At 49.8% G+C, this 27,897-nt stretch overlaps 1 protein-coding gene across 2 annotated transcripts in view; it reads left to right on the top strand.

The window, feature by feature from the left end:
- Window positions 1-11,021: 11,021 nt before the first annotated feature.
- PREX1 (phosphatidylinositol-3,4,5-trisphosphate dependent Rac exchange factor 1) overlaps window positions 11,022-27,897 on the top strand; it is a 181,610-nt gene continuing 164,734 nt past the window's right edge. For both annotated transcript variants that reach the window (XM_061437890.1, XM_061437889.1), the window contains exon 1: window positions 11,022-11,413. In XM_061437890.1, coding sequence (XP_061293874.1) covers window positions 11,201-11,413 — 213 coding nt within the window. In that variant the 5' untranslated portion in view covers window positions 11,022-11,200. The remainder of the gene's footprint in view (window positions 11,414-27,897) is intronic.

Raw genomic sequence — 27,897 nt, 5'->3', positions numbered from 1 at the left:
TGGACCCTATCCTGGTGCCTGCCAGGGATGTGGGATGAAGTCTGGCTGGGTGGGTGCGGGTTTTGTGGGGCAGAGGGTGGACTCAATGCAGCAGGACTGGCTGCTGCTGGTGCAGCACTTCGATCCTACAGGTGGTCTTCACTTGGCTGCTGTTCTGATGGGCCGTTGCCTGGGCTGTTCAGTAGGACCACCTTGAAACCAGCGTCATCCGTTTTTTCATGCATTCACTCCTTTATTCATTCCATCAGTCCACTGTAAGCAAGGCGGTGTGTTAGACTCTATGTGGGACCCCAGAATGGATTGAAGAGAGGAGCTTACCAAGGAGCCAAGGCCATTTCAAGGGAAAACAAAAAAGACTTCCTAGATGATCCAGTGGCTAAGACTCCACGCTCCCAACGCAGGGGCTGGGGTTCAGTCCCGGGTGCTGCAGTGAGATCCTGCATGCTGCACCGAGAAGATGCTGCATGCTGCGAGTAAAGATCCTGCGTGCCTCAACTAAGACCTGGCGTAGCTAAATAAAAAAATATGAAACAAACAAACAAAACCCCAAAGAGCCAAGACCAGGAAACACGATATAAGTGTCTACATAGAGATTTAGAGAAAGGTGAGATCTAGCCCAAGGATTGGCAAACTGCAGGCTGCAGGCTACTGTTTGTATAAATAAAGTTTTATTGGAACACAGCCACACTCATTCATTTACATATTGTCTCCTGCTGCCCTTAGCACTCCAATGGCAGAATCGTGTAGTTGTGGCACAGACTCTACAACCCTGAAAGCCTAACATATTTACTAACTTTGGGCCCTTTACCCAAAAAGTTTGCTAGCTCCTAATTTAGTGTCGGTCACAGATTTTCAGTTGTAAACAATAGAAACTGCCCTATAATTTTACGAATGGTTATAAGGAGCTCACAGAATCTCAAGAGTGCCCAGGAAGTCAGTCTTGGCAACCAGACCCCAAAGAATGGTGCCCAAACCACTCTGTGGGGTGGCTCCTGGAATGGTCCTGCTGAGCTCAGACACCCGAAAACCAAAACTTCTGCTGTCACTGTGCCCCAAAGCCGGATGCTTCTGCCATCGCTTTGGGCAAAGGTAAGCAAAAGACACACAGACCTGGTGACACAGCAATTCCATTTCTGATTGACAACCGAAAAAATACTTGCTCACAGATACACATGGAAATGCACATGAGGATGTTTGTGACACGTTGCTTCAAAGAGTTTGCAATGGTTTCTAGCACTAGGAAATGGAGAGGTAGGACATAGTTTTATTGGTTAGGGTTAACGTTAGCTATAACAAACAGACCATAAAGTATGTGAAGTCTCAGACCCCAAGGACGTTTCATTATTTGCTCAAAAAGGCGTTCCAAGGTGAAAGTTACCAGTGGGTGGTCTGTCTCCTCTCCATGCAGGCATTCAGATCCAGGCTGAGGGGTCCCTCTGGGGTCATCATCCCAGTCAGTTTAGAAGGGAAAAGAGCATGGAGGAGAGGGCATGAGAGAGGTTCTAAGGGTCAGGACTGGAGGCGATACGCATGGCATGTCCTGGCATCTATGGGCTGAAGCTGTTATGTGACTCTGCCTCCCTGCAAGGGAAACTGGGAAATGTAGTCCTGCCCTGTGTCCTGGAGGAGGAGGAAACCATATTTCGGGAACAGCCAGCAATCTACCACCGTGATACATTCACGTAATGGAATCCTAAGCAACAGTCGGAAGTAATGAGTTATATTTACAAAGAGCAACAAGGAATGATCTCAAAAAAAAAAAAAAAAAAGAGGTTCAGTGAAAAAAGTAACACAGCTCGGGATGCGTAACCCTGTACCGTTTATGCAAAAATTTATAAACAGCCTTTGGGCTTCCCTGGTGACTCAGATGGTAAAGAGTCTGCCTGCAAGGCTGGAGACCTGGGTTCAATCCCTGGGTCAGGAAGATCCCCTGGAGAAGGAAATGGCAATCCACTCTGGTATTCTTGCCTGGAAAATTCCATGGAAAGAGAAGCCTGGCGGGCTACAATCCATGGGGTTGCAAAGAGTCGAACACGACTGAGCAACTAACTTTAACTTATAAACAAGCAACCATAAAACAACATTTTATCTCTTTATATATATTTTTACTATGTCTATCTGGATACTGCTGCTACTAAGTCACTTCAGTCGTGTCCAACTCTGTGCAACCCCATAGACGACAGCCCACCAGGCTCCCCCGTCCCTGGGATTCTCCAGGCAAGAACACCACTGGAGTGGGTTGCCATTTCCTTCTCCAATGCATGAAAGTGAAAAGTGAAACTGAAGTCGCTCAGTTGTGTCTGACCCTCAGGACCCTATGGACTGCAGCCTTCCCGGCTCCTCCATCTGTGGGATTTTCCAGGCAAGAGTACTGGAGTGGGGTGCCATTGCCTTCTCTGCTATCTGGATACACTCATATCCAAATAAATGTATGGCAGATGGGCAGAAAAAACACACTTTAAATATACCCAAGTGGGTGTCCATGGGAGGGTGGGGAGGGGGGAAGGAGGAGGAGAAATGGGTGATGAAGGCAAAAATAAATGGAAATAAAATAGAGGCCATACTCTGATGTCACTGATGGTGTGCCATGGCCTAAAGAGTGTTGTTAACTGTGTGCATCTGAGGTCCAAATTAAAAAAAAAAACAAAAACAGAAAGGGGACCAATGTATTAAGGAATAAAAATAATATATTCAATATATCCATTGTAGAAAATTTGGGAAATGTAAGTGTAAAGAAGAAAACAAATACCCATAATCCCACTGCCCACTTAACTACTCTTGTTATTTTTGTACGTTTCTTTCCTGTCTTTTTTGGTATGAATACATAAGACATATCGACAATATTGGGATCACAGTCTATATGTAATTTACTCCACTCTTTTCCTCCTGTTTATCCATGTGTCTTGACCATGCTTCTATTTCATTAGACTTTGACAGCAGACTTTTAAATGGCTAAATAATTTTCCACATTGTGGATATACTATAATGTATTTCAGTATTTATCTATAAGTGAGAATTTGTTGTTGTTGCTGTTGTTGAGTCACTAGGTTGTATCTGACTCTTTGCGATTCCATGGACTGGAGCATGCCAGGCTTCCCTGTCCTCCACTTTCTCCTGGAGTTTGCTCAAGTTCATACCCATTGAGTCGGTGATGCTATCTAACCAAGTGGGAATTTAGGTCTTTTCAAATATGAGTTATTATAAGTCACACTGCAGTGAACATCTTTGTGAATCAAAGTTTATGTGAGCGTGTGATGATTTCTGTGGTTCAGATTCCTGGAATGAGAATATAACTAGGTCAAAGGGCATGAACATAGACATGTATCCAATTTTTAAGGTGTTCGGTGCATTTTTAAGTGGTGAGATGGAGAACACAGAGAGAAAGTATAGAAGACATCCATGTAAACCGTAATAACTTATTAAAAAGTGAGCCTTTGTGAAATCATCACCAAGGGTAAGAAATCCAACACTGCCAGACCCCTCATGCCTCAGTATGGCTCTTCTAAACCCCTGACCCCTACTCCCTGGTCTGGGAGGAAACCACTGCCCTGATCCACACAGTAAAAGTTACCCTCTTTTCTCTATAGCTTTGCCATCCAAATGTGCACCTCTAAGTCCTGCGGTTTAATATGCTTTACAAGCACCATGTAAATGGAACCATATGTAATGTGCTTTTGTATATCTGGCTTTGCTGGCTCCGTATTACATTTTAAAACTTCATCCACACGCTGCTGCGTGGGGCTGTATGTAGTGCTTTCTCTGCTACAACTTCTCTTTTCTTTTCTATGAGTCTGTGTACATTTCACATTGCTGAGGACCTACATTTGTGTGGTAGGGGAAGAAAGTCCTTTATTTTGTAGAGGGATCTTTTTTTTTTCTTCAAGATTTCTGGGGGCTGTAAGATCTCACTGTGCCCTCATATTCCCTTGTAGAGCTGGCAGAGCAGGATTCTTAATGCCTGAATTTAACAGATGAGGAAACTGAGGCTCAGAAAAAGGAACAAAGTTCCAGTTCCCAGTCTCTGCTGCCATACATTTATTTGGATATATGTGTATCCAGATAGACATAGTAAAAAATAGTGCCTGATATATAGTGAGGGCTCAAAAAATAAATGGCAACAGTTGGTATTAGAACTTTCTCCCTTTCAACAGAGGTTCCAGGAATAGAATTTGCCCAGCATATCTGGAAGGCAGGCTACAGTGTAAATGGCACTTGGGGAGGGTGCGGCTGTTTGTGTTTCTGCTGGCTAAAGAGGAAACCATCAGTTTTCAGTAAAAGTTACCACTGAGATTGCCAGGTGTCTGGATTTGGACTGGGCAGCCCTATTTTTTGAGCATTGAGTCCAGGAAACAAACCAAAAAAACCCAAAAAACCCAGACATATAAATGTGTATCCAGTATGTCTGCTGAAACCATCTGGCATCTCTTGCTACAGAATTTCAAGATACACCATCCAGGTCAATCTCCGGGCTTGGCTAAGTTGTAGAATTTACCTTTTATGCACCAGTCTATTTCTGAATCCTTTTCTTCACTTTTACCCCCAGTCCAGGCTTCATGTTAGGAATCTTAGAACTCTGCTTCATTGGAAAAACATTATGGTGAATAGCAGTCCTCTCTGGGGCATCTGCCTTTTAAGAGAGAAGCTGGAAGTGGGAAATACTTATTTCAAAGAATTAGGTGACCCTAATACAAGAAGTGCAGATGTCAGATGGCTCTACAGTTGGTTAATTTAGGAGCTCAGTGACATCAAAGATCTAGGTTCTTTCCATCTGTCATTTCTGCCATCTTCAAATGATCAACAATGTCCTTCCTCATGGTGTCAAGATGCCTGCCACAACTCCACGCATCATGGCTTCACTCAGTTATAATAACAAATACTCAATCGAGTATCAGCAGCATCCCATGCACTTTCAAGTTATAAAGTATTTTCATCCGCACAACAACCCTGTGAGGTAGGAACTCTTATTGGTTCCATTTTACAGACAGATGCATCAAAGCTGGAAGAGATAGTCACTTGCACAGTTACACAATAGGAAGTTGTGGGGCTGGAATTTGAACCCAGGCAGCTGGTCTCTAGAGCTACAATGTCCAAAGTCTAGAGAGAAAGGAAAGGACCAGGTCAGCAGCCAAGCTAGGATTGGAACTGAAGGTCCTAAGCATTTCCTTCTTTCTTTCCTCCAGGCTATATTTCCAAAGCTTTCAGAAGGAATATGACTTGGCAAAGCGCTGAAACCATGAATCAATCTAGTATCTATTATGTTCAGATCAGACCTTGAACCAGAGCCTTCTGGAGATATCTGCTTCTAAAAGCAAGGGTTTCTCTGGACAAGTTTTGACTTGGGGAGTTGCAGGTGGCCCCACTAAGAGTAGCAGGAAGAGAATTGTGTTTTGGTCTGAAGAAATGAACCCTGGTCTGCGTGTGCAGCCTTGGGTCGGGGTGTCCAGCTGTTCTGTCCAATGCCAAGGGTGGAGACATCTTTCTCCTCGTCTCAGAAGGCTGCTCTTGGTGCTTGGAATGGGAAAAGATTCTCTGGGCAGCTGGCCTGACTTACTGAGAACTCATCTGAATCTGGGAAATGATTGGCAATCTGGGACAGTCCGATAATGTGATTCTCACCTGGCTTGTTCAACTTGGGATGGAGAAAAAACCACCCGTTGGGCCTTCCCTGGTGGCTCAGTGGTAAAGAGTCCGCCTGCCACGGCAGGAGACACGGGTTCATATCCCTGATCTGGGAAGATTCCACACACCGAGGAGGAACTAAGCCCATGGACCACAACGACTGAGTCAGGGCTCCAGAGCCCAGGAGCCGCAACTGCTAAAGTCCACGTGCTCCAGAGAGAGAGCCCGTGCTCTGCAACCAGAGAAGCCACCACAGCCAGAAGTCCGTGTGCCTCAAGGAAGAGTAGCCCCTGCTGGCCACAACTAGAGGAAAGCCCGTGCAGTAACCAAGACGCAGCAAAGCCAAAAAGAAAGAAATGAGTAAATAAAACTAAAAAAACCACCCCTTGCTTTCTCTTAATTATTATCATTTTAAAAAGCAGAGCTTGGGAAGTAGGGGTGGTCTTCAAATCCTGTTGGCTGTTGTTTAGTTGCTCAGTCATGTCCGACTCTTGTGACCTCATGCCAGGTTCCTCTGTCCATGGGATTCTCCAGGCAAGGACACAGGAGTGGATTGCCATTTTCTTCTCCAGGGGATCTTCCTGACCCAGGAACTGAACAGGGTCTCCTGCATTGAAGGCACATTCTTTACCAACTGAGCTACAAGGGAAGCCCAAATCCTGAGCCCACAGAATCTGAGAGCGTCTCATTAGGGAATAAGGAACTCTCTGTGTAAATGTTTCCAAGCAGCATTCACTTCTTCTGCACAACCGTGAGACTTATGCAACAGAAACGAAACGGTATTTCCCACTATTCGCGAAGTACACGGTGACAGAAATTCTGAAGTTGTCCCTGTAGGAGAGAATTTCCCTATTATTACCGTCACTTTTTTTCTTGCTAAACTGAAAAATTTTTTTCTTCCTCCGTTCTCTCCGTTCTTTTGGTGAACGTTTCCCAGCTAGAGCTGATGTCAGGACCTGCCCTGGAGACAGACAGGGATCTAAGGGGCTTCTAGCTGAACATCCTGGATGGGAGGGGTGGAAGTGATGAGGAAGAAGGGAGGAGAGGTCAGGCTAAAACAGGGAGAGAGAAAAAGGACACCTCCCCTTGCTTGTGATTCCTTAGTCACGTTTGGTTCAGCGAGCTGCTCTGTGCCAGGATTAGCTGGGAGGCGGCCAGCCCTGGACTAAGGGAGTCCCCGCTGATCACATGAGCACCGAGCTCTTGATCTGAGTAGCGAGACCTGGGCAGGCACTGACCTGAGGCAGAGGCCTGGAGGTGCCACCAAACAACTCTGGAAGAGTTGAGAGGATCCCGTTGATTTGTTTGCTTGTTTATTGATGGATTGCTAATCTGGTTATTGCTTTTCTCCTCCTGCTCTGATCTGGAAACACCAGGAAGGAAGGAACCTTATCCATTGTAGTCGCTGCTGTAGCCCAGCCTGGCGCACAGTAGGTCTTCAATAAATACTTGAATGAATGACAGAAGGAACTTGCTGTCTTTGTCGAATGCCTCACTGTCTGCTCCCCTTGCTGGCGTGAGGTCAGCTCCAGGAGGGCCTGAATGGTTACGTCTTGCTGACTTCCGTGGTTCCAGCACCTCCTTCCATGTGTGGAACATCGTAGGTGCTTGTGGCGGACACCTCACTTTCTCTTTTTTTTTTTGCTGCACCATCCAGGATCTTAGTTCCCCAAAGAGGGATCGAACCCGTGCCCCCTGAACCGGGCGTGTGGAGTCTTAACCATTAGACTGCCAGGGAAGTCCCATAAGCTTCTCTCTTAATAACAGAACCCCAAGCTTTGCAGGCAGCCATGTCCCAGGAGATGGAGCAGGATTGTTTTAAGTTGATGGTTACAACCTCGCTCTTGGTCAAGGACTATTTAAAGGTGGTCACGTGTCCCAGTCTGGCCTGTGAGGTGTAAGGGAGAGCCTTCTTGCTGCGGGCTTTGGAGAAAGTTTGATAAGAGAGAGGCCCTTTATCCTCTTCTTTCCTTTCCTGCTTTGGAGTGGTGTTAGCAAGTGATGTGGTGGATACAGCAGCCATGTTGTGACTGTGAGGCTCCAAACATTGGAAGAAAAGCCACCATGATGAGGACTGCAGGGTCACAGGTGCCTTGGTCTTTGATGATGTCACCAAGTCCTGAACCAGGCTGAGAAGCCAACCTCTCCTCGGGACCTCCTGTTAAATAAACAATGTCTTATGGGTTGCAAAGAGTTGGACACGACTGAGAGACTCACACTGTAACACCGTATGATTTAACCCATCAGTAGCCCATTTTCTCCTCCACGAGCTGAATGCATCCGAGTAGATTCAGTATTCAATGTAAGAACTGAATAAATAAAAGCCTTCACTTCTGGAGTGCTTCCCTGGTAGCTCAGATGGTAAAGAACCTGCCTGCAATGCAGGAGACCCTGGTTCGATTCCTGGGTCAGGAAGATCCTCTGGGGAAGGGATAGGCTACCAACTCCAGTATTCTTGGGCTTCCCTTGTGGCTCAGCTGGTAAAGAATCTGCCTGCAATGTGGGAGACCTGGGTTCGATCCCCAGGGAAGATCCCCTGGGGAAGGGAAAGGCTACCTACTCCAGTTTTCTGGCCTGGAGAATTCCATGGACTGTATAGTCCATGGGGTCACAAAGAGTCTGATATGACTGAGCGACTTTCACTTCACTTTACTGGAGTGCTTACTATCTGCTCTTAGCATTTTCCATGTATTAACTGAGGAATCTTTGTAACAACCTCACGACATTGGAACAATTATGATCCTCAGTGCACAGATGATGAAAACGGGGCACAGAGAGCTTAATCTATTGAGTTGTATTATCTCACTAGGGGATGGGATGGTGGAGAAGAAACATCCCAGAGGAACCCGAGGGAGTAAAAGACTATAATGAGCTGGGCCCCATGCACAAAGGCAGAAACATTTGGATGGTCTTTTGGGCAGTATGGGCTAATTCTTGGGTGAAGCATGGGATCTGTGTGTGTGTGCGCGCATGCGTGAAACTATCCCTGAAGCTGAAGCCGATCTTCCTTGGTCAAAGCTGGGAAGGGGACTAACATATGTTGAACACCTACTATGTGCCAGCTATCTGTATCACGTACTTTGAATTAGTGGTTCTCAATGGGGAGCAATTTTGTCCCTGCTTGTTAGGGACATGTGGCAATGTCTGGAGACATTTCTGGTTGTCACTGGGGAGGGAGAACTGCTGGCAAGCGGTGGGTACATCATGCCTCTGCATGCCCTACAACGTATGGGATGGTCCCCAACTAAGAATTATCTGGCCCCAAATGTCACTTTTCTGAGGTTGAGAAAACATGGCTTTCCAGTTTTCTTCTTTTTCTTACAATGACTCCCATTTTACACAACAGGCAACTGGTTCAGAGGTTCAGAGAGGTGAAATGTCCTGACCAAGGTCACCTAGTCAGGTCTGGAGCTGGAAAACCAATGCAAGTCAAAGTGAGAGTGAAGTCGCTCAGTCGTGTCCAGCTCCTTGTGACCCCATGGACTGTAGCCCACCAGGCTTCGTCCATGGGATTTTCCAGGCAAGAGTACTGGAGTGGGTTGCCATTTCCTTCTCCAGAGGATCTTCCCGATCCAGGGATTGAACCTGGGTCTCCTGCATTGTAGGCAGATGCTTTACCGTCTGAGCCACCAGGGAAGTCAAATCAGTTTCATTCCAAAGCCAGGGTGTTCCCACTATGCTCTCTCCTTGGGGGTCAAAGGATTAAAGACAAGGCAATCGAGGATCAGAGAGGTTCTGTGACCAGCTGAAGATCACACAGCAGTTACTCCAGAGACCTCTTTCCAAGGGAGCTGGTCACATTTTGGACACAACTGACTCCACTCCCCAAACCTGGAAGGCTCTACCTCATACCCTTGACTCTGTGTCCAGGGGAACTTAACTCACTCAAGGCCCAGATCAAGCATCACCTTGTCCAAGATCAAAAAGAAACAGCTCAGAGAGGGCAGAAGCCACCTTACTTTCTCCCTGTGTCCTTAGGCACCTGCAGTATTTACCCAGAGGCCACTGGGAGAATAATCCTAGGTGTTTGGAACAGCCCAAAGGATGATTACAGCCTACAGGGGGATATTATTGATACCTGAATCAGCCAGTCTACACACAGACAAGACAATCTCTGGGTCCAGAAGAGGGGCAGGTCAGGAACTGTGAGGACAGTTTGGAGAGTGGGGCCGGGCTAAGAGGGCTGTTCATACCTACAATATTAATCAAGAAACATTAACAGAGAACTTTCATCTACGGGGCATTGTTCCAAGTAGCCCTTATGGATTAACATATAACCTTGTATAGAACCCCATGAGTTAGGTACCACGGTCATTCCCATTGTCCAGATGAGAACATTGAGGCTCTTGAGGCAAGGAACCAGGGCAAGGTCACCCAAAGAAACTAGCAGGGGTGGGAACTGGGGTTTTAACCTGAACGGCCCCCAAGGTGATCTTCCCTTCGCGTCTTCCTGGGAGACAGGTGAGGACATTTGTCGAGCACTTCGCGACGATCAAGGTCACACTGAGCAGCCTAGACTGGCAGCAGGGTTTCCCAAGGCATTATTGGTGGGTGGGGGGCGCGGAGGAATGGGGGTGGGGAGCTCGGGCAGAGCAGCTGTCACTTGATTAGTGCCTCGAGAGCAGATAATAATTTCCTCTGGAAAGGTTGGAAAGGGAAAGGTTGGAAAGGGCAGGCTCATCTCTAGGGGTCGGGGCGGGGCACAGAAGTTATAAAGAAAGAGAAAAAGAAAAGGCAGGAAAAAGAAAAAGGAAGGGGAAAGAGAGAAGAGGGGGTAAGAGAGAGAAGGAGAGAGCCGAGCCGCGCGTCTTCCTTCCCAAGGTCGTGGGAGCGCCCGAGGGCACCCAGCTGGGCGCCCCAAAGGCAGCGGGCAAGGTTGGCCGCCTTCTTCGGGGGCCGCTAGGGGTGCGCGCGGCGAGGCGAGGCGAGGCGAGGCGGGCTTGCTCCCGAGCGGCTACGCCGCCAGCTTCCACAGTCGGGTGTTGACTCAGCCGGAGCGGCGGCCGGCCCTGCGCGCGCGTGCTGCGCGCGGCGGGGGTCGCGTGTGTAGGGGTGGGAGTGGCGTAGCCCGCGGCGGGCGGGGAGCCGGGCGCCACGCGTCCCGGCGCAGAGCTGGGGAGCCGGCCGCATTGCTTCGGCGCCTCCAGGCTCCGCGGGGCCCCGAGCGGAAGACTCTCGCCCGAGAAGCCCGGTCGTCCGGCTCGGGTTGAGCTGAGCTTCCGACGTAGCCGCGCCGCGTCTCCAGGGGGACCGGGGCGCGCGCGGAGCGCCTGTGCGGCCGCGGCGCGGCGTGGCACTTGGCCGACGCTCCCTGGGCGGCGGGGCCCGCCGTCCCGGAGCCCCGAGGGCCAGCCTCCTCCCGCCCCTCGTCCGGCCTCCGCGCGCTGCCTCCGCCCCCGGCCCGGGCCGCCCGCCCCCAGGCCCGCCCGCCAGCCCGCCCGCCGCGCCATGCGCCGGGCCCGCCGCTGAGCCCGGCCCGCCGGCGCGCCCCGTCCGGGATGGGGCGCCTGGACGCCTGAGTCGCCGCTCTGCGCGATCGCCGCGCCGGGGGAAGGAGCTGGTGCCGCGCGGCCGCGCTAGGATGGAGGTGTCCGGCGGCCGCGATCCCGGTGGCGACGGGGCTGGGGACAGTGCCCCGCCGGACGCCCTGGCTCACGGCGCCGCTGCGCCCAACTCCGGCCCCTGTGCAGCCGCCCGGGAGTCGGAGCGCCAGCTGCGCCTCCGCCTCTGTGTCCTCAACGAGATCTTGGGCACCGAGAGGGACTACGTGGGCACCTTGCGCTTCTTGCAGTCGGTGAGTGTCGCCCCCGGGGGAGCGCGGGGTCAGTCTCTGCTCCGGCCGCCAGCCCTGCTGCGGAGCTCCGCGGGGGTTGGGGGGGCTCCCGCGTGGGTCCCCACAACCTGTGGCCACGGTCCCCGGGGAGGGGATCGCGAGGATCACCTCAGAGGCATCCCGCGGGGCGCGCAGAGCCGTTGGAGTGATCGGGCTGCTCCGGAGCTGGGTTGTCGCCTCTCTTGCCGGCCTGCGGTCCAGCCCCAACCCGGGGTCTCCTGCACTCCGTTCCACACCCCCCATACTCTGCCTTTTTGTCTTTTTCTCCCCCTCTCAACCGCCCCGTTTCAAATAGTTTTAAAATTAGTTAAATCCGTGAGGCAGAATCCTTGGGACCCAGGCGCCGAGAGCTTGGGCTCCTGCATTTTTGCCACCCGCCCCCGCCCCGGGGATTTCTTTGCCACTGCTCATCTAGGACGGACCCTGGAAATCCTCGAGCCCAGCATCCCTGCGCGCCCCGCAGAGTAGGATAAAACCCAAAGCCCGGAGTAGGAACAGAGGTCGCCAAAGCCCCCCGGTAGGACCCCTCTTTCCCACGCACACGCAGTTGCTGGGGCTGGGGGACTGTGGGTTTCGAACTCACGACTCGCCGGTTCCATCCCATCCCCCTCCACCCCCAACCTCAAGTTGCCAAACCACTGGCATCAGATTCTGTAAAATAACTGAGCGCTTATTATGCGCCAGGCGCCTACGTGTGTCGTGAGAAGGTTGAACCTTCCCAAGTGGCCCACGAAGTAGGGACGAATACCTCCCCATTTTTCAGATGGGAGAATTTAGCTCCAGAGGGGCTGAGTAACTTGCCCAGAATCAAACAGCTGTTTAAGTGGGGATACTGGCTTTTGAACCAGGGCAGTCTCCGTCAGTGCTCCAAGCCCCTGTTCTGTACTGCATTTCTTTTTTGTTGTTGTTGTTTCTTCTCTTTCTTCTTCTTCTTCTTCTTTTTTTTTTTTTTTGTCTGTGAGAGGGAGGAAGGGGCCACTTCCCTACCGTCCTAGGAAGTGAGAAAAGTGGCTAGGGGGTGGAGGGGGTGGGTCTGAGGCAGCCTGGCTGGAAGTTAGGAGACTGGCAGGGCTTTAATCTCCCAGCCTCCTGCTGGGACCTCATTTACTCCCTTCTCTGCTCTAGGAAGTCTTTTAATCCTGGTGCAGGAAGGGCTGGGGGGCAGCAGGCAGCGGGGGCAGTTGGTGGCTCCTTCAGAAACCCCAGAGCCAGGCCCTGGAGTTCCCAGTCTCCCGGGGAAAGAGCGAGGCTCTGGCATCCTCTGGGATCCCCTGTGGCTTAGGGGTGCAGCCGAGGCTGTGTGAGGTCTGAGTTTTAACTCCAGGAGGATGGAGCCCTTCTCTCTGTGAAAGGAGGTGTGTGTGTGTGTGTGTGTGTGTGTGTGTGTGTGTGTTGAGGGGGTGGTGGAGGAGAGTTGTGCAGAGGCATTGAAAACCTTTTGGCTAAAGGACCCTTCTAGAAAAGCCTGTGAGAATGAAGCAGGATTGGCATTTCTTTCCCATCCCTCCCTCTCTCACAGAAAAAAGAAAAAAAAAAAAAAAAAAAAGAATCTGCTCAGTTTGAAGCTGGCAGTTTCTGAATTAAAGATGTAGGCAGCCCTGGTGTCTGTGAGCAATGTCAGCTTCCAGGGAACTCCTCACTTCTCCTTCTGAGCCACTCCCTGCTTCTTAGTCTGGAAGAGAAAGAGCAAAGACAAGCCAGTTTTTACATTAATGGGGAAGAAAAGATACCTTGTACCCGCACATCCTTGCCCTGGATGGTGTGGTGCCTTTCGGAAGAGATAGGGGATGGTGTTTGGGTTCATTGTGGTTTTAAATTGTCCACATGTAGAGTCCAAGGAAGCTGAAATAATGGAAATTGATTAGAATCAACCATTCTTCTTATTAAAAAAGAACAGGAAAAAAGATAAAAGACTTCTACACTTCCATATCATCCCTTTGATACTTTGAATCTGCTGAATTCATCCTTTTTCTTTCTTTTGGACTTCCCCGTCCGTTTTGAGATGAGCTGGTTCTGACTTTGACATCTTGGATCACTCTCGCACCTGTCCTGGCCTCAGTTTCTCCACTTGTCAGAGGCAGGGAGGGGAAGCCAGGCTTTCTTTCTGCCTTGTCCTTTTGGGTGTCCCCAAGCTTGTGCCAGCAAATGGACTGATTGTGTAACCTGACCAGCTGTACCTCAATTGTGAGCTGCAGGAGACCTCTCTTGTTTTGCTTTATCAGAAACGGTCCCTAAACAACCCAAGGTCTTTCAGTTTTGAAAACCCAGGGCTTGGAGCTTCACGAACTGCTAATTACCAAGGCTTTCCATGGCAGCCAGGCTGGCAGCCTGCAGGTTGTGAATCTCTCTTGTCTTCCCACTCCCTCCTCCCAGCCTTTATGTTATACTTACTGAGGGACTGTTCCTGCTTGGAAGAAATGTTGGGTAATCCCTCCTTGCTTTTAATTCCATGTGGCAGAGGCAGGTCTCAAAGGGCTGCCCTGGCTTCCTTGAGTCCCTCGTTTTAAGGTCCCTGTGCCAGTAGAAATGAAGCCTCTGTGGTAGACTGAGCATTATGGGAAATGCAGAAAAACCAGGTCTTAAGTTCTTGTGCTAGAGGAGGGCATGTTCTAGCCAAGGGTGGCAATATATGAGTGTTTCCAGAAATCCAAGTATGAGGTTGAGCTCTGGAGCCAAACTGCTGGGGGTCAGGTCCTTGGGCTCTGTGACCTTAGGCAAGTGGCTTAACCTTTCTGTACCTCACTTTCCTCATCTGTAAATGGAGAATGAGAGTACATCTTACAGGGTTTTGAAGCGGATAAGTGAATTATATTAATATATATAAAGCACTTAGAACAGTGCCTAGCAAGTTGTAAGGCAATTCTAAATCCTTCTGTCCATGGGATTTTCCAGGCAATAGTCCTGGAGTGGATTGCCATTTCCTTCTCCAGGGGATCTTCCCAACCCAGGGATCAAACCCGGGTCTCCCGCATTGTAGACAGACGCTTTAACGTCTGAGCCACCAGGGAAGTCATTCTAAATATGAGTTATTATAATTAATTTTTATATGATACTTAAAGATTACAGATGATTAGGATTGTAGGATTTTAGTAGCCAGCAAGCAGGAGTAGTCAGGGAGGGCTGCCTGGAGGAAGTGAGATCTGAGTCATTACTGAAAGGAGGACAGGAACTCTGGGTGAATTTCCGTTTGACCATCTATATTCTAGAACTAGTGGTTTCGTTTGGTTCTGGGTTTGGGGGCTCTCAGGTTCCTCCAGAATCTCCCCATCTTTCCTTACCTCCTTCAGGAGCTGGATTGCACTTCCTCCCTTATCTCCAGTGGGGCCTGATGACTTTGGTGCCATATTCTCTGTCTATTTATTGAAGAGTCATGGGAAGGGAAAGACAGCCCTCTCGTATTGATGCTGGATCTCTCTTGGAGGACCCTCTAGAGGTGGCAGGAGAAGATGCCTCGGGTTTTGAGAACCTTGGATCTCAGCTTTAGAAGCCCTGGCTGTGTTAGGTGCACCGTATATACTCTTGTTAATAATGATAATGACAATGATATTCCTGCCTGTCATTACTATGTAGGGGCTGACACTGATTCATTGCTTACCCTTCTATCCATTCATTTGATCTTTCCAGCACCCCTGTGAAGGAAGTGGTGTCTTATCCCCATTGGCAGATGAAGAAGCTGAGGCAAAGATAGTTTAAGTGAGCTGTCTGGTTCATGTAGACAGCTGCCTACCCTGGAACTCATGTCTGCAGCCACTTCACAGACTGCCTCTGGCTTATAAAGGGCTTGACTCGTGACTTACGGAGGTGGCAGAACTGGGATTTGAACCCAGATCTGTGTGACCCTTACCCTCTGCCTGGGCTTCCTCTGGTTACTTCCCCTCTGTGACGCCTGTCTCTTCCGCAGAACGGGCACAGCTTAGAAGAATGGAAATGTCAGGCTGCTGGGTTCCTCCTCTGTACTCCGTGTCTCTTCATGGCGTGAGGGTTGAGGGTGGGGCTCTGGAGCCAGGCTGCTGGTGTTCAAACCATGGCTTTACTCCACACTGCCTGTAGGTGGCCCTATGCAGGTCACCAGCCTGCTCCGTGTCTGTTTCCCCATCTGCATAATGGGCACAGTATATCAGCTGCTGCATCATAGAGGAAAGGTTGCATTTCCAGTGAACCTGAGGTTATCGCTGTTAGCACTGTGCCAGGTGCACAGTAGGTGCCCAGAATGCTCTGGTAGCCTTTTGAGGGGATGTGCAGCATTGGGGGGGGCAAAAGAGTTGGTCTTTTGGGGGCTCAAAGTCTTCCCCCTTAAAAAGAGGTGGGGTGATCCTTGAACCCACTTGTCTCATGTTTAGATTGGTTTGGGGTCTCCACCTACAAGTCCAGGAGACTGCCTTTGGGAACAGCTGCCAATGGCTTCCCTGAAGGATGTATCATCCAGCCTGGGTGGATGGGCAGAGAGACTCCTGTGTCGGGGGTGGTCAGCAGACCCTTGAAGGGCTCCCCTTGGCTCTCTGATGAGAGAAAGGGCTCCCCATTTCTCCATGATGCAGCAGCTGCTATACTGTGCCCATTATACAGATGGGGAAACTGAGGCACAGAGCAGGCTGGTGACCTGCCCAGGGCTTCCTACAATCAGTGTGTAGTAAAGCCAGGACAGAACAAAGACGGGTCACTCTCAGATACCCAGAGGGTCTTGTGAACTGGCTGGGCCGGGGTCCCTGAGGAACAATAGGCAGAGAGCTCCCAGAATGCTTTCTGTGGTTCTGCTTTTTGGGGGTAGGAGACGAAAGCTTTTCTTCTCATTGGAGCTCTGGTTGCCCAAACAAGAAACTGTGGTTTTGTGTTGTCACTTTTTTTTTTTTTTTAAGATTTTTGTACTCTTAGTCTGACACTAGGGAGCGATGCTGGGGAGTGGGGGCGGGGGCTGCCTTTTAAATTTTGCAGTCACAGAATGACCTGCTCGGTGACGTGGCGGGGGGGTTTCACAAGGTTGTGTTGTGCAAAGGAGGATGCTCAGAAGTTCCGCCTTGGGAATATAAGCAATAACCATAATATGATATACATTGTTGTATGTATGACATGACAGGAATTGGGAGAAAAGGGTGGATAGATGTGTATCATATGAAGAAAGGCAAGCAGAAAGATAAAAAAAGAAAAAAGTTCTAAGAAATGCTATTTGAAATGCCCTCTCCATGTAAAATTAGGCATATGTATGAGAATATATTTTTTACAACTCGCCAACAGAAGGAATTATTGTACTTTCAGCCTGATCATTAGTTGAATGCACAGCAATAGTAATAATAATTTTGCTAAGATGTACGTAGCGCGAGATGTTTGCAAGCCCCAGGAAAAGCATTCTCTGTGTATCAGCTCCAGCTTTCCAGGTGTTATTGTGCTTCCTGTTCTACAAATGAAACAAAAGCACAGAGAGGTCAAGTCAGTTTCCCAGTGTCACACAGTTTGACGGAACTGGGATTCAAACCCGGGTAGTCTTGACTGCACAGTCCGCGTTCTTTAACGCTACCCTGACCTGCCCCAACAGGGTGCTGTGCTCACGACCCACATTCCTGCCTTTGTGAGACCTCTGGGCTGCCCAAGTGGGCAAGAATTAAGCCCGGCGATCCAAATGATCTGAGCTTTAGGATGTGAGGGACCCAGGACCAGCCCACTTTGTTTTGGGCTGAACGTCATCAGGAAGGCAGTGAAAATTTTGTGATGATGAAAACCTTAGCATCAGCAGAAGTTAGGCGGGGCCCCTCTTTTGTGTATGGCACACACAGCTACGTACAGGTAAAGCCATAAATAAATTAGACTGCTTTTTTCAGAGGTAGAGGGAGCATCTGCTGTGTATTCCAGTCCGTGTTTCAGGCCACGAGGATGCAGCCGCCAACAGGCCAAACGTGGTCCTTGTCCTTATGAGAAAGATGAGTCAACAGGGATGCTCGAACTCATGTATTTGAATGAGTGTGTTCTTCAAACAAACATCCCAGACACCCACTCGCTATTATTCCGATGTTTGCTCTTGTAACTGTTGCTCTGTCACTTTAAGAAGAGATGGATGGGGTTGGTGTCCCTGGCTTTTGGAGGCTTCAAGGGCACCACTTTCTTCGAGAGTGTCCCTTTTATCAAGCCAGTGAGCAGAAGAGCTGTTGGACTCAGGGCCACACCCTCAGATTAAGAAACCCACATCCTCTCTGCTTTACAGCTGGCCCTCTCTTAAAGCTTTTATAAAAGTTGAGTCTTTGAAGTAGGCCGTGCCTCGCTGCAGAACTTTACCTCCCAGATTTTTGTGTTTTCTCTTCTCCAATAGACATAGGTTCTCTGGCTGGAACCCTAGTGGGAAGTGGGTAACCAGGGTTTGCTGTCCCACTGGCTTTGTTTCGAAAGCACCAGGTGAGGTCAGAGCTGGTTCCTGCCCCAGAATTTAGGAGACATAGAACTTGTGAGCAAGCCAGGGCTGGAGGCAGGGTCTGAATCTCCTTGTTTTGCAGGTGAGGCCCCCGGAGGGACCCCCTAGAAGTTGTGTCCCTCAGAGGGAGGTAAGCCCTGGTCAAGGGTGGTGACTGCTGCTGACAGTCTTCTTGGGAGAGAAGGCTTGGGGGCCTTCTCTGGGGACTTGTGTTTTAGCCTGGATCCACTGTCCCCCTTAAACAAGTTCTACAAGGGGCATTTCCAGCCCTAGTAACTGATTTGGGGTGAATCCCTTCATCTTTCAACCTTTGGCATTATTGGCACATCGGGCAGGATTATTCTTTGTTTGTAGGGGTGGCCTGTGTGTTGCAGGATTTCAGAGGCATCCTTGGCCGCCACCTACTAGATTCCAGTAGCGTCCCCTTCCCCCTGTTGGGGCGATCAGAAGTGTCTCCAGACATTGTCACATATCCCTTGGGGGCAAAATAGCCCCTGGCTGGGAATCACTGGCTGAAACCTCCTTTGATCACCAGCTCTGCTTTTGGCCCATTTGAAGGCAATTACATGTGTAGTGTTGATATGTGTGTGTGTGTGAATGTGTATGTGTTTACCTAAATGGCGTGGTACGGTTTGTATTTTTCACTCTGCAGTGTGTCTTGGGTTCATGGTTAAGGGCACAGACTCTGGAGACAAAAACAGCCTGTGTTTGAAACGCAGCTCTGCCCCTGTGTGACCTTGGACGAGTCGTTTTGCTTCTGTGAGCCCTGGTTTCCTCATCTGTAAGATGGTTGTAGTCTCCCTAGGGTGGCTGCAAGGATCGAGTGTAGTCACTCACACTCCTGGTGCAGCTGGGTCCTGGGGCAAGATCAGTCTCCCTGAAGTACAGGCCACAGAAGGAATCCCTGAGGAAGGAGGGAAGCCTCCAGACTCCCAGACGAGTCTGGATTTTTAGGTTTATTTTTATTTTCTCTACTCTTTGAGGGCCAGAAGGGAATCTGCCTGTCCGCCCCTCTTCTGTCGTGTGGTCAGACACACAATCTGTGTTTACCCGCCCAGTTCCTTCCCCAGGGTGGAGCTGGCAACTGACCCCTTGGTTCTGGGCCAGGAGAGGTGAGGCTATTTCAGGCTGGCTGGCCTAGGGCCACTGAAGGTTGGTAGAGGCAGGTGGCCAGTTGCTGGGGAGGGTGGGTAGCTTCTGCAAGAAGCTGCTCCCAGGAGGAGTGAGGCCAGGGTCACCGTGGGGTATAGGCAGTCAATGCCTTCATTCACAAATTCACTTCTTAAACAAACAGACGTTAAGCACCTACTAAGTGTCAGACATATGGGCTAGATGTTGGCACGTGGCCAGTACAAGATGGACAAAGTTCTTGCCCTCGTGGAATCTTCACACAGTACAAAAGGAGATCGCGTGAGAAAGTGACGAGAGGTGTAATCGTGATAAGATAGTCCATTGAGGTCCTGCTGGGTGCCAGGTACTGTATGAATTATCTCTTTGAGCCCTTGCAGTAACCCTTTGGAGTAGAGACTGTCATTATATCTATTTTGCTCCTGGGGAAGCCAAGGCCCAGAGAGGCTGAGGAAATTGCTCAAGTCCACACAGGTTGGGGAGAAGGCAGTGGCAACCCACTCCAGTGTTCTTGCCTGGAGAATCCCAGGGACAGAGGAGCCTGGCGTGCTGCCCTCTATGGGGTCGCACAGAGTCGGACACGACTGACGCGACTTAGCAGCAGCACACAGTTTGGAGTGGGTGCCCCGAGGAGAAAGGAAGGGGGAGGTACCCTGGTGACGGAGGTGGTGTCATCTGTTGACATGAGGTGGTCAAGGGAGGCCTCTGAAGAGGTGGCCGAGAAGGAGCCCGCTGAGGAAGGAGCTGAGAGAAGCGTGCTCCAGGTGGTGGGCACAGCGTGTGCAAAGGCCCTGAGGCAGGGCCCAGTTCGGCTTGCTGAAGAGGAGGTCAGGTTGGCGTGAGCAGCAGGGGTTCTGGCGGCGTGAACCTCACGTGCACGGTGAGCTGTTTGGGCTTGAGTCTTAGTGGGATGAGGAGGCCTGGGGTGTGGCACGGTCTGACCGATGACCTGAAACTCAGGACTGCATGGCGCCCTTCCCAAGGTCCAGCAAACACCTCCTGCTTCCTTCCTGGGCACCTCGCCAGGAGGAGGACCACATCTTCCCCTCCCACAGGCAGCTCCCCCCTGTCTGTGCCCCGGCTGTCTAGTGACCTGGGCGATTCTGTCCTCTGTCTGGGTGGGTGCTGTGAGCCGACCACACGTGGAGAGGAGTTTGGGCCCCTCTTCGTGGCCTGGGTGTGGACGGGCTGCACTGGGAGGGCTGTTGAGGTGTGAGACGGGTGCCTGCTTCCCGTGAGGGAGGGCCACCCCATGTTTTCTGTTCAGGAAACTGATTTGCATGATTAAAAACTGTTCGGTGGCACCTCTGACTCCACCCTCCACTCACAGCCGTCACAACAGCACTTAACCTGGCGTCAGCTCGCGTGTCTTTTTCACACCCACTTCACAGATGAGAAAAATGGAGGCACTGAGGGTAACTCGCCCGGGGACCCACCCTGGGGAACTGGCCTCTGCCTCCGCTGCTCTCATCCTTGCCTCCCGTGGTCTGCTCTCCATGCACAGCCCGAGGAGCCTCGTTAGACTTGTTAGGTCGTGCCGCTGCCCCGTTCAAAGCCCTGCTGTGGCTGCCAGCGCCCTCAGTCAAAGCCAGGTCCTCAGGGTGGCCCAGGAGGTCCCACACCACTTGCCCTATCTCTTCTCCCCTCCGTCTCTGAGGCATCTTTTTTTTTCATACCTTTTTTTTAACATTGAGGTATGATTCACACACTATACATTCTACCCCCTCAAGAGCACAATTCAGCGGTTTGGGATATATTCACAAAGTTGTGCAGTCATCGCTGCCGTCTAATTCCAGAGCGTCCTGTCGCCCTCCCTTGCTCCCCTCCAGCCACATGGACCCTTTCTCAGGGCCCCAGGCGTGCTCCTGCATCAGGGTCTTCCCATTTGTTCTGTCTGGAGTGCACTTCCTCCAGTATCCCCATGGCTCACTCCTTCAGGCCTCTGCTTAAACCTCGTGGTCTTCGGAAAGTCTTTTCTGACTACCCCACCACCACTTCCTGTTTGAAATTGTATTCTGCCCCCACTTACTGCTTCCTGTCTCCTTTTCTCTGGGTGGTCCTTTATTCACTCTCTCTCTCCAGCACTGTTAAAAAGTGCCTGGCACATAGTAGGTGCTCATTAAATATCTGTCAAGTGAAGAAAAAAAAAAACATCTCCTCTGCACACACACACACATTTATTTGTTTATTTTTGACTGTACTACGCAGCTTGTAGGATCTTTGTTCCCCCACCAGGGATTGAACCCACATCCTTGGCAGTGAAAGTGCATAGTCCTAATCACTGGACTACCAGGGAATTCCCATATGTTTAAAATAATGTGATGGTCTTAATTTATATAAATGCTCAGTATTTTTGTGTGGATTTTTGGGCCCTGGGGTCTGGCCCAGACTATCTGGGTCTGAATTGTGTCTCTGCCCCTCAGTGGCTCTGCGATCCTTGGCAAGGAGTTTCCCCAAGGAGTTTCCCCTCTCTCGACCTCAGTTTCCTCATCTGTAAAATGGATTGGGACACTTTGTTCAGTGTTGGCATATGGCCAGGCTCCAGTCAATGGTAGTTGTTCTTTTATTAAAATTATTATCATGTTTTAGAATCTCAGTATTTCCCTTCTTTTTGCTCAAGAACAGTTATGGGGTCTTGTCTTGAAAAACGTGCCTCAGGTCATTCTTGGGGCTTGAAATAAGCAACTGAATTCATTTTGGCCAGGTGGCCCCTTGACCCGGACTCCTGGTCTCTGTACTCCTGTCTCTGAAGGCAGTTGGGAGCAAGGACATCTTTGGGATGACTGGCATTTGGAGCTAGAAGAGATTATTCATCTCCTTCCCTGAGGAACCCACCCAAAGATAGAAAAAAAAAATGGTCATCTTCTCAAAAATGCATGAAGGCCCCTCCTATTCTCCCACTCTGAAATCTCTCCACAGACTTGAGTGGACACAGAATAAACCATTCTCTTCCTGGGCGAGGCTGTTGTACATTCTGCTTTCTTTGCATCCTCACAGTTGTGCAGATGAAGAAACTGGGGCCCAGAAATGCGAGGCCACTTGCCCAAGATCACAAGAGAGGGTGTATCCGTTGTCTATTGCTGTGGAACAAACTACCCCGCATTTAGTGTCTGAAGCAGCCCTATTGATGACCACCATGCAGTTTCTGTGGTCAGAATTCTGGGCACTGGGTAACTGGGTTTTCTTCTCCGGGTCTCACATGGCTGCGGTCATGGTATTGGCTGGACTAGCATCTCGTCTGAATCTTGGGGACCTCTGTTTAGCTTCTTGGGTGAATTTAGTTCCTTGCGGCCGTCGGACTGAGGTCTCACGTTCTTTCTGGCTGTTTGCTGTGATGACTCTCACCTCCTCAGATCCTTGTCATGTGCTTTAAAAAAAAATCCGTTCAGACAGTCTCTGCCTTTTAATTAGATTGTTTAGCTCATATACATTAATGCAGTTATTGACAGGGTTGGGTTTAGGTCTAACATCCTGGCATTTCGTTGGATCTCCTTCCTCTCCTGTCCCCATTGTGCTGGAGGAAAGGGGAGCAGGAAATGCAGACTGGTTGAATCCAGACCCCTTGCTGTGGCTTACACGGCCTCTGAGGTCTGGACTCTGCTCACCACGCCAGCTTCATCTTCCTCTGCATTATGTCCCGGGCCTTCTGTTCTTGAACTTGCTGGGCTGGTTCCACCTTCTCAGCCTTTCCGTTTTGCTGCTCCTCTTGCCTGTAGCACCTCTAACTGTGCTGTGCATGGGGCCCTTCCCTCTCGTTTAGCTGTATAACCCCAGTGTCACTTCCTCAGGGAGCCTTCAGTCCTGCTCTCTGTTTCACCACACCCATTTTCTTCTTGGTACCTGTCACGCCCTGCGATAGTCTGTTTACTTGATTGGCGTCTGTCTCCCCCACTAGGATACAAGTCATACGAGGTCAGGGCCCCTGCCTGCTGTGTTCACTGACAGCCCTGCAGCGCCCAGCACATAATGGGCACTCTGTTCATGTGGGTCTCGGGAGTGAGTGTGTGAGCGAAAGGGATTGGATGGGGTTTACTGTGTGGTGGAGGCTCTCCCAGGTCCTGCCACCAGGCCTTCTGGTTCCTTGACTTTGGGGAGCGTGGACCTCAGCGTGGGGAGTGCCTGCAGACTGGCGTCCTTGGCCTCTTGCCCTCACCACGCTGGGAGGGCCGAGGGAGCTCTGCGTGGTCCCAGCCACTAGCTGATGGCAGGCCGGGCTGTTGATTGGGTGTTTTTAAAAGAATTTTTAAAGTTTATTAATTAAAAAAACTAAATCTTTTTTTGTCTGTGCTGGGTCTTCGTTGCTGCATCGGGGTTTCTGCAGCGGCGGTGGCGGGGGCTGCTCTCCGTCGTATTTTTTTTTGTCTGTGCTGGGTCTTCGTTGCTGCATCGGGGTTTCTGCAGCGGCGGTGGCGGGGGCTGCTCTCCGTCGTAGCGCGCATTCTTCTCATTTCGGTGGCTTCGCTCGTTGTGGAGCACGGACTCTAGACACAGGGGCTCGTGGCGCGCAGGCTCAGGAGTTGCGCTTCGAGGGCTTGGGTTCCCCGCAGCATGTGGAATCTTCCTGGAGGAGGGATCGAACCCGTGTCCTCTGCATTGTCAGGCAGAGTCTTATCCACTGTACCACCAGGGAAGTCCAACTGGGTGGTTTTTTAAGACTTATTTCTCCCTGATCAAAAAGGTCATAAATATAGTGGGCGTGTATGTGTCAAAAACACATTCTTTTATGTCCTTTTATTACAGACTCTCTCATATGGAACCAAATATGGTAAAATGATGTTTTATGTATGTACCTGGCCGTATATGTTACACATTTCTGCACATGGTCAGAGGTCTAGACGTAAAACTTCAGTGTGCTGTATTTGTGGACATTTTAATTCACTTTTTGAAAGTTAATTTTTGGGTACCTTTTAATGTTGACATTTCAAGAATAGAGAGAACCCCATAGACCGTTACCCTAGGTTCACCAGTTTGTTTTCTAATTCTCCCCTCTCCTTTCCCCTCCCCACCTCTCCCACCTCGTACACACACGTGCATGCACACACACACACACAGAGTTTTTATTATGTTGATCCATTTGAGAATAATTGCAGACATGATGCCCCTAAATAATCTCCTAAGAACACAGGTATTCTCTGCTATAACCACAGTACCCTGAACAAAATCGGGAAATGTAACATTGATAGTAAATTATACAATCCACAATCTGTATTCAGATTTCACCTGTTTTTCCAAGTGTTCTTTATACTTCCCCTCCCCTCTTTCCCATCTCCAGAATCCAGTCCTGGATCGTGCATCGTGTTTAGTTGACTTCACCGGCGATTTTGACTGCGTGTGACTTTTACCCCTTGTGTGGGTGGTAGAAACTCTCTGCTGAGATGTAGTTCTTCCACGATTGTCCCCAGGCCACCACTTAGCAGCTCTGTGACCTTGGGCAGATGGCTCCCGGGCCTCAGTTTCTTTGGCTGTGAAATGGGGAGATCTCCTTTTCTCCCTTGCACACGTTTTATTGAGTGTCTGCTGTGTTCCCAGGTGTGTTGACACTGGGGATTCGGCAGTCACAGGGTAGGCAGACATCTGGGTCCTCAGGCTGGTGGCTGAGAGGAGATGATTTGGTGGAGCGAAATACAGTAGTAGGTGCTGTGCATGGAGCTGGCTCCCAGGGACACCCTCTTCACGTGGGCCATTTTTGCTGTCACTTTGCTCGTTGTGGAACATTTGGAAAATAAAGACAAGCAAAAAGATCTCACCTTTGCAAACAGCTGTTTCACCTTTCGGCACATTTCCTGCTTGTCCTTTGCGTGTTGTTTCAGCCGAGGTGTGATCACACCACACACACGGTGTTATGTTTCTCTTGTCTCTTCTGTGCAGCTCCTGTGTCACTAGTAAGTACACTCCATCGCTAAGCTTTCGATGGCTTTGTAGTGAAACATGGGTCTCTGGGTCCGCACTGTCCAAGCTGACTTGTTAGGAAACTGTTGACCGAAACTGCCCACCTTGGCCAGGCCCACTTGCCTGGGTTGTCTCACAACAGGAGGCACCCATAAGGAACATGCTGCTGAAAACTGACTGGGAGCATTCGGGAGGGGTCAGAAGAGGGAGGAGGGAGATGACCAACCTCCCAGAATCCTTTGCGTTGGCTTCCATCTTGGCTGGGTGATGCCACCAGGAAGGACCCTGAATCAAACTATGGGCTGAACAAGATGACTGGCCAGAGACAAGCCAGAAAAGAACCCCGTTCCCCTAAAACCCAGGACTGTGAGCCATGTGGTAGAGCAGTTCTCCTGGGCTCCCTCACCCTGCTGCTCTCCTCCTGGGCACCCCCTTCCAATGAAGTCTCTTGCTTTATCAGCACGGGTGTCTCCTCGGACAGTTCATTTCTGAGTGTTAGACAAGAGCCCACTCTTGTGCCCTGGAAGGGGCTTCTCCTTCCTGCATCAGAATCCTGGTTACTTCCCAGCTGTGTAATGGTGGGCAAATTGCTTTACCTGGGCACGCTTCATTCTGAAACTAGTGCCTAGCCCTTAGACTGATGGGGAATTAGATGAATTAAGACCTGTCATGCTCTCAAAGCAATGCCTGGCACATGGTAAATGCTTGGTATATATTAGCTATAGTTATAATAATTATTACAATAACATAATGTAATAATATAATATAATAACACAATGTGCTAAGTCGCTTCAGTCGTGTCCGACTCTGTGCAACCCCATAGACGGCAGCCCACCAGGCTTCCCCGTCCCTGGGATTCTCCAGGCAAGAACACTGGAGTGGTTGGCCATTTCCTTCTCCAATGCATGAAAGTGAAAAGTGAAAGTGAAGTCACTCAGTCGTGTCCGACTCTAGCGACCCCATGGACTGCAGCCTACCAAGCTCCTCCATCCATGGGATTTTCTAGGCAAAAGTACTGGAGTGGGGTGCCATTGCCTTCTCCAATAACACAATGTAATAATATACTATAATAACATAATGTAATAATATACTATAATAACATAATGTAATAACATACTAATAAAATTATTATTATCTTTTAACCATCCCTTTTATATTGAGTATTTACATAGATTTCAGCTTTTCACAATTACAGAGCATATGTGTCTTTGTTCAAGCTGCCAGTTCAGTAACTGGAAGCTGAAGAAACTTTGGTTTAGGGCCTTGTGGTCTTTACCAATCCAAAGAAATGACCAACACCTAGAACCCTAGAATTGAGTTGTCAGAGCAAGGAGAATCCATGACATTATCTCAGCCGATTGTGTCATTTTTCCCGATGCGGAAACCGAGGCACAAAACCATTCAGTGAGTTAGTTGGTTCAGGCTTACCAACTGAGTTTATGGCTGATATGGAACTTGAAATTGAAAGCAGAACCCCAGGATTGTTCTGCTCTTGTCCAACAGCTCAGATGCTTGGAGGACAGAGAGGGAGGGTTTAAGTTGTGTCCAAGTGAGCTGGAGGAATCCTGTGTACCCAGAGGTTTCCTGTGTCTTTGGGAAACTTTATTTTCAGCTCCTTTGACTTCAGTGGCCATACATGATGTGTGTATGTGTGTCTGTCTGTCTGTCTTTCTATCATTCAGTGGTCATGGGTCCATAGCCCCATGAGTTCCAAACTGCGGGTCCTCAGGCCAGCATAGGCCTGTGCAGTGTTTAAAAATTTTGTTTTTATTGGTTGCCAGTATTTCTTGAAAAATTAAGAAATTTCATATGAAAATCTTTATTTCTGAGTTCTTCAATAATCAGAAGACCGGTCCGCATTAAGCTTGCGTGCCTACAGGCAAACACTTGCCTGGAGCTGAACAGCAGCTGCCTTCTTTAGACAGGACTTGCAGTCTTCAGCCTGCCACAGTCCCTACCCTTCCCTAACGTCCTGACATTGAAACCCAACGTTGCTTGCCATTTGCCATTGTGCTTGCTCTGCTGGACTTAAAAAAAAAAATAGACTCGAGGACATTGGAAGAGTTCTTCTAACCCTTGTTTCTATCATAGAAAACTGAAAGCCAGACCAAGAGAGCTTCATTCATGTTCTTTTCTGTTTGTTGTTTGGAAATGTTGTTGGCTTCTCGATTTTTGGTTGTGCTGGGCTTTCTCTGGTTGTGGTGAGTGGGCTGCTCTCTAGGTACAGTGTGCAGGCTTCTCGTGTGGTGGCTCCTCTTGCTGTGCAGCTGGGCTCTAGGAAGCACAGGCTTCAGTCCTTGTGGTGCACGGGCCTAGTTGCCTCACAGCACGTGGGATCTTCCCGGACCAGGGATTGAACCCGGGTCTCCTGCATTGGCAGTCAGATTCTTAACTCCTGAGCTGCCAGGGAGGTGTGAGAGTTACATGTTTTAAGAAACAAAGGCGACCGGCTCTCCCTTTGGAAGGAGGATGGATTCGATTCCCTTTGGAAGGATTACTGTCACCTTTAGTAATCTCTGAAGGAGATCAGCTCTTGGATTTCTTTGGAAGGAATGATGCTAACGCTGAAACTCCAGTACTTTGGCCACCTCATGCGAAGAGTTGACTCATTGGAAAAGACTCTGATGCTGGGAGGGATTGCGGGCAGGAGGAGAAGGGGACGACAGAGGATGAGATGGCTGGATGGCATCACCGACTCGATGGACGTGAGTCTGAGAGAACTCCGGGAGTTGGTGATGGACAGGGAGGCCTGGCGTGCTGCGATTCATGGGGTTGCAAAGAGTCGGACACGACTGAGCGACTGAAATGAACTGAACTTAGTAAGCAAAAAAAGTGCTTTTTTTGTCCAAAGGTTGTGACTCTCATCGTCATCACGGAGGACACCCATCTGGCCCCAGCCCCAGCCCCTTCCACTCAGGCAGCTCAGTTTGAGATGCATCTCGTAGTTTGTGGGTGGTCCCTCTATTCTCTGAGGTGAGCAGAGGGGGAGAAGGTGGCTCTCTCTTGGAGAGGGTGATTCTCTTACCCAAGC

The sequence above is a fragment of the Bos javanicus genome, chromosome 13 (assembly GCF_032452875.1).
Source record: "Bos javanicus breed banteng chromosome 13, ARS-OSU_banteng_1.0, whole genome shotgun sequence".
In the NCBI taxonomy this organism is placed as follows: Eukaryota; Metazoa; Chordata; class Mammalia; order Artiodactyla; family Bovidae; genus Bos; species Bos javanicus.
This window is presented reverse-complemented; position numbering and strand designations above follow the sequence as displayed.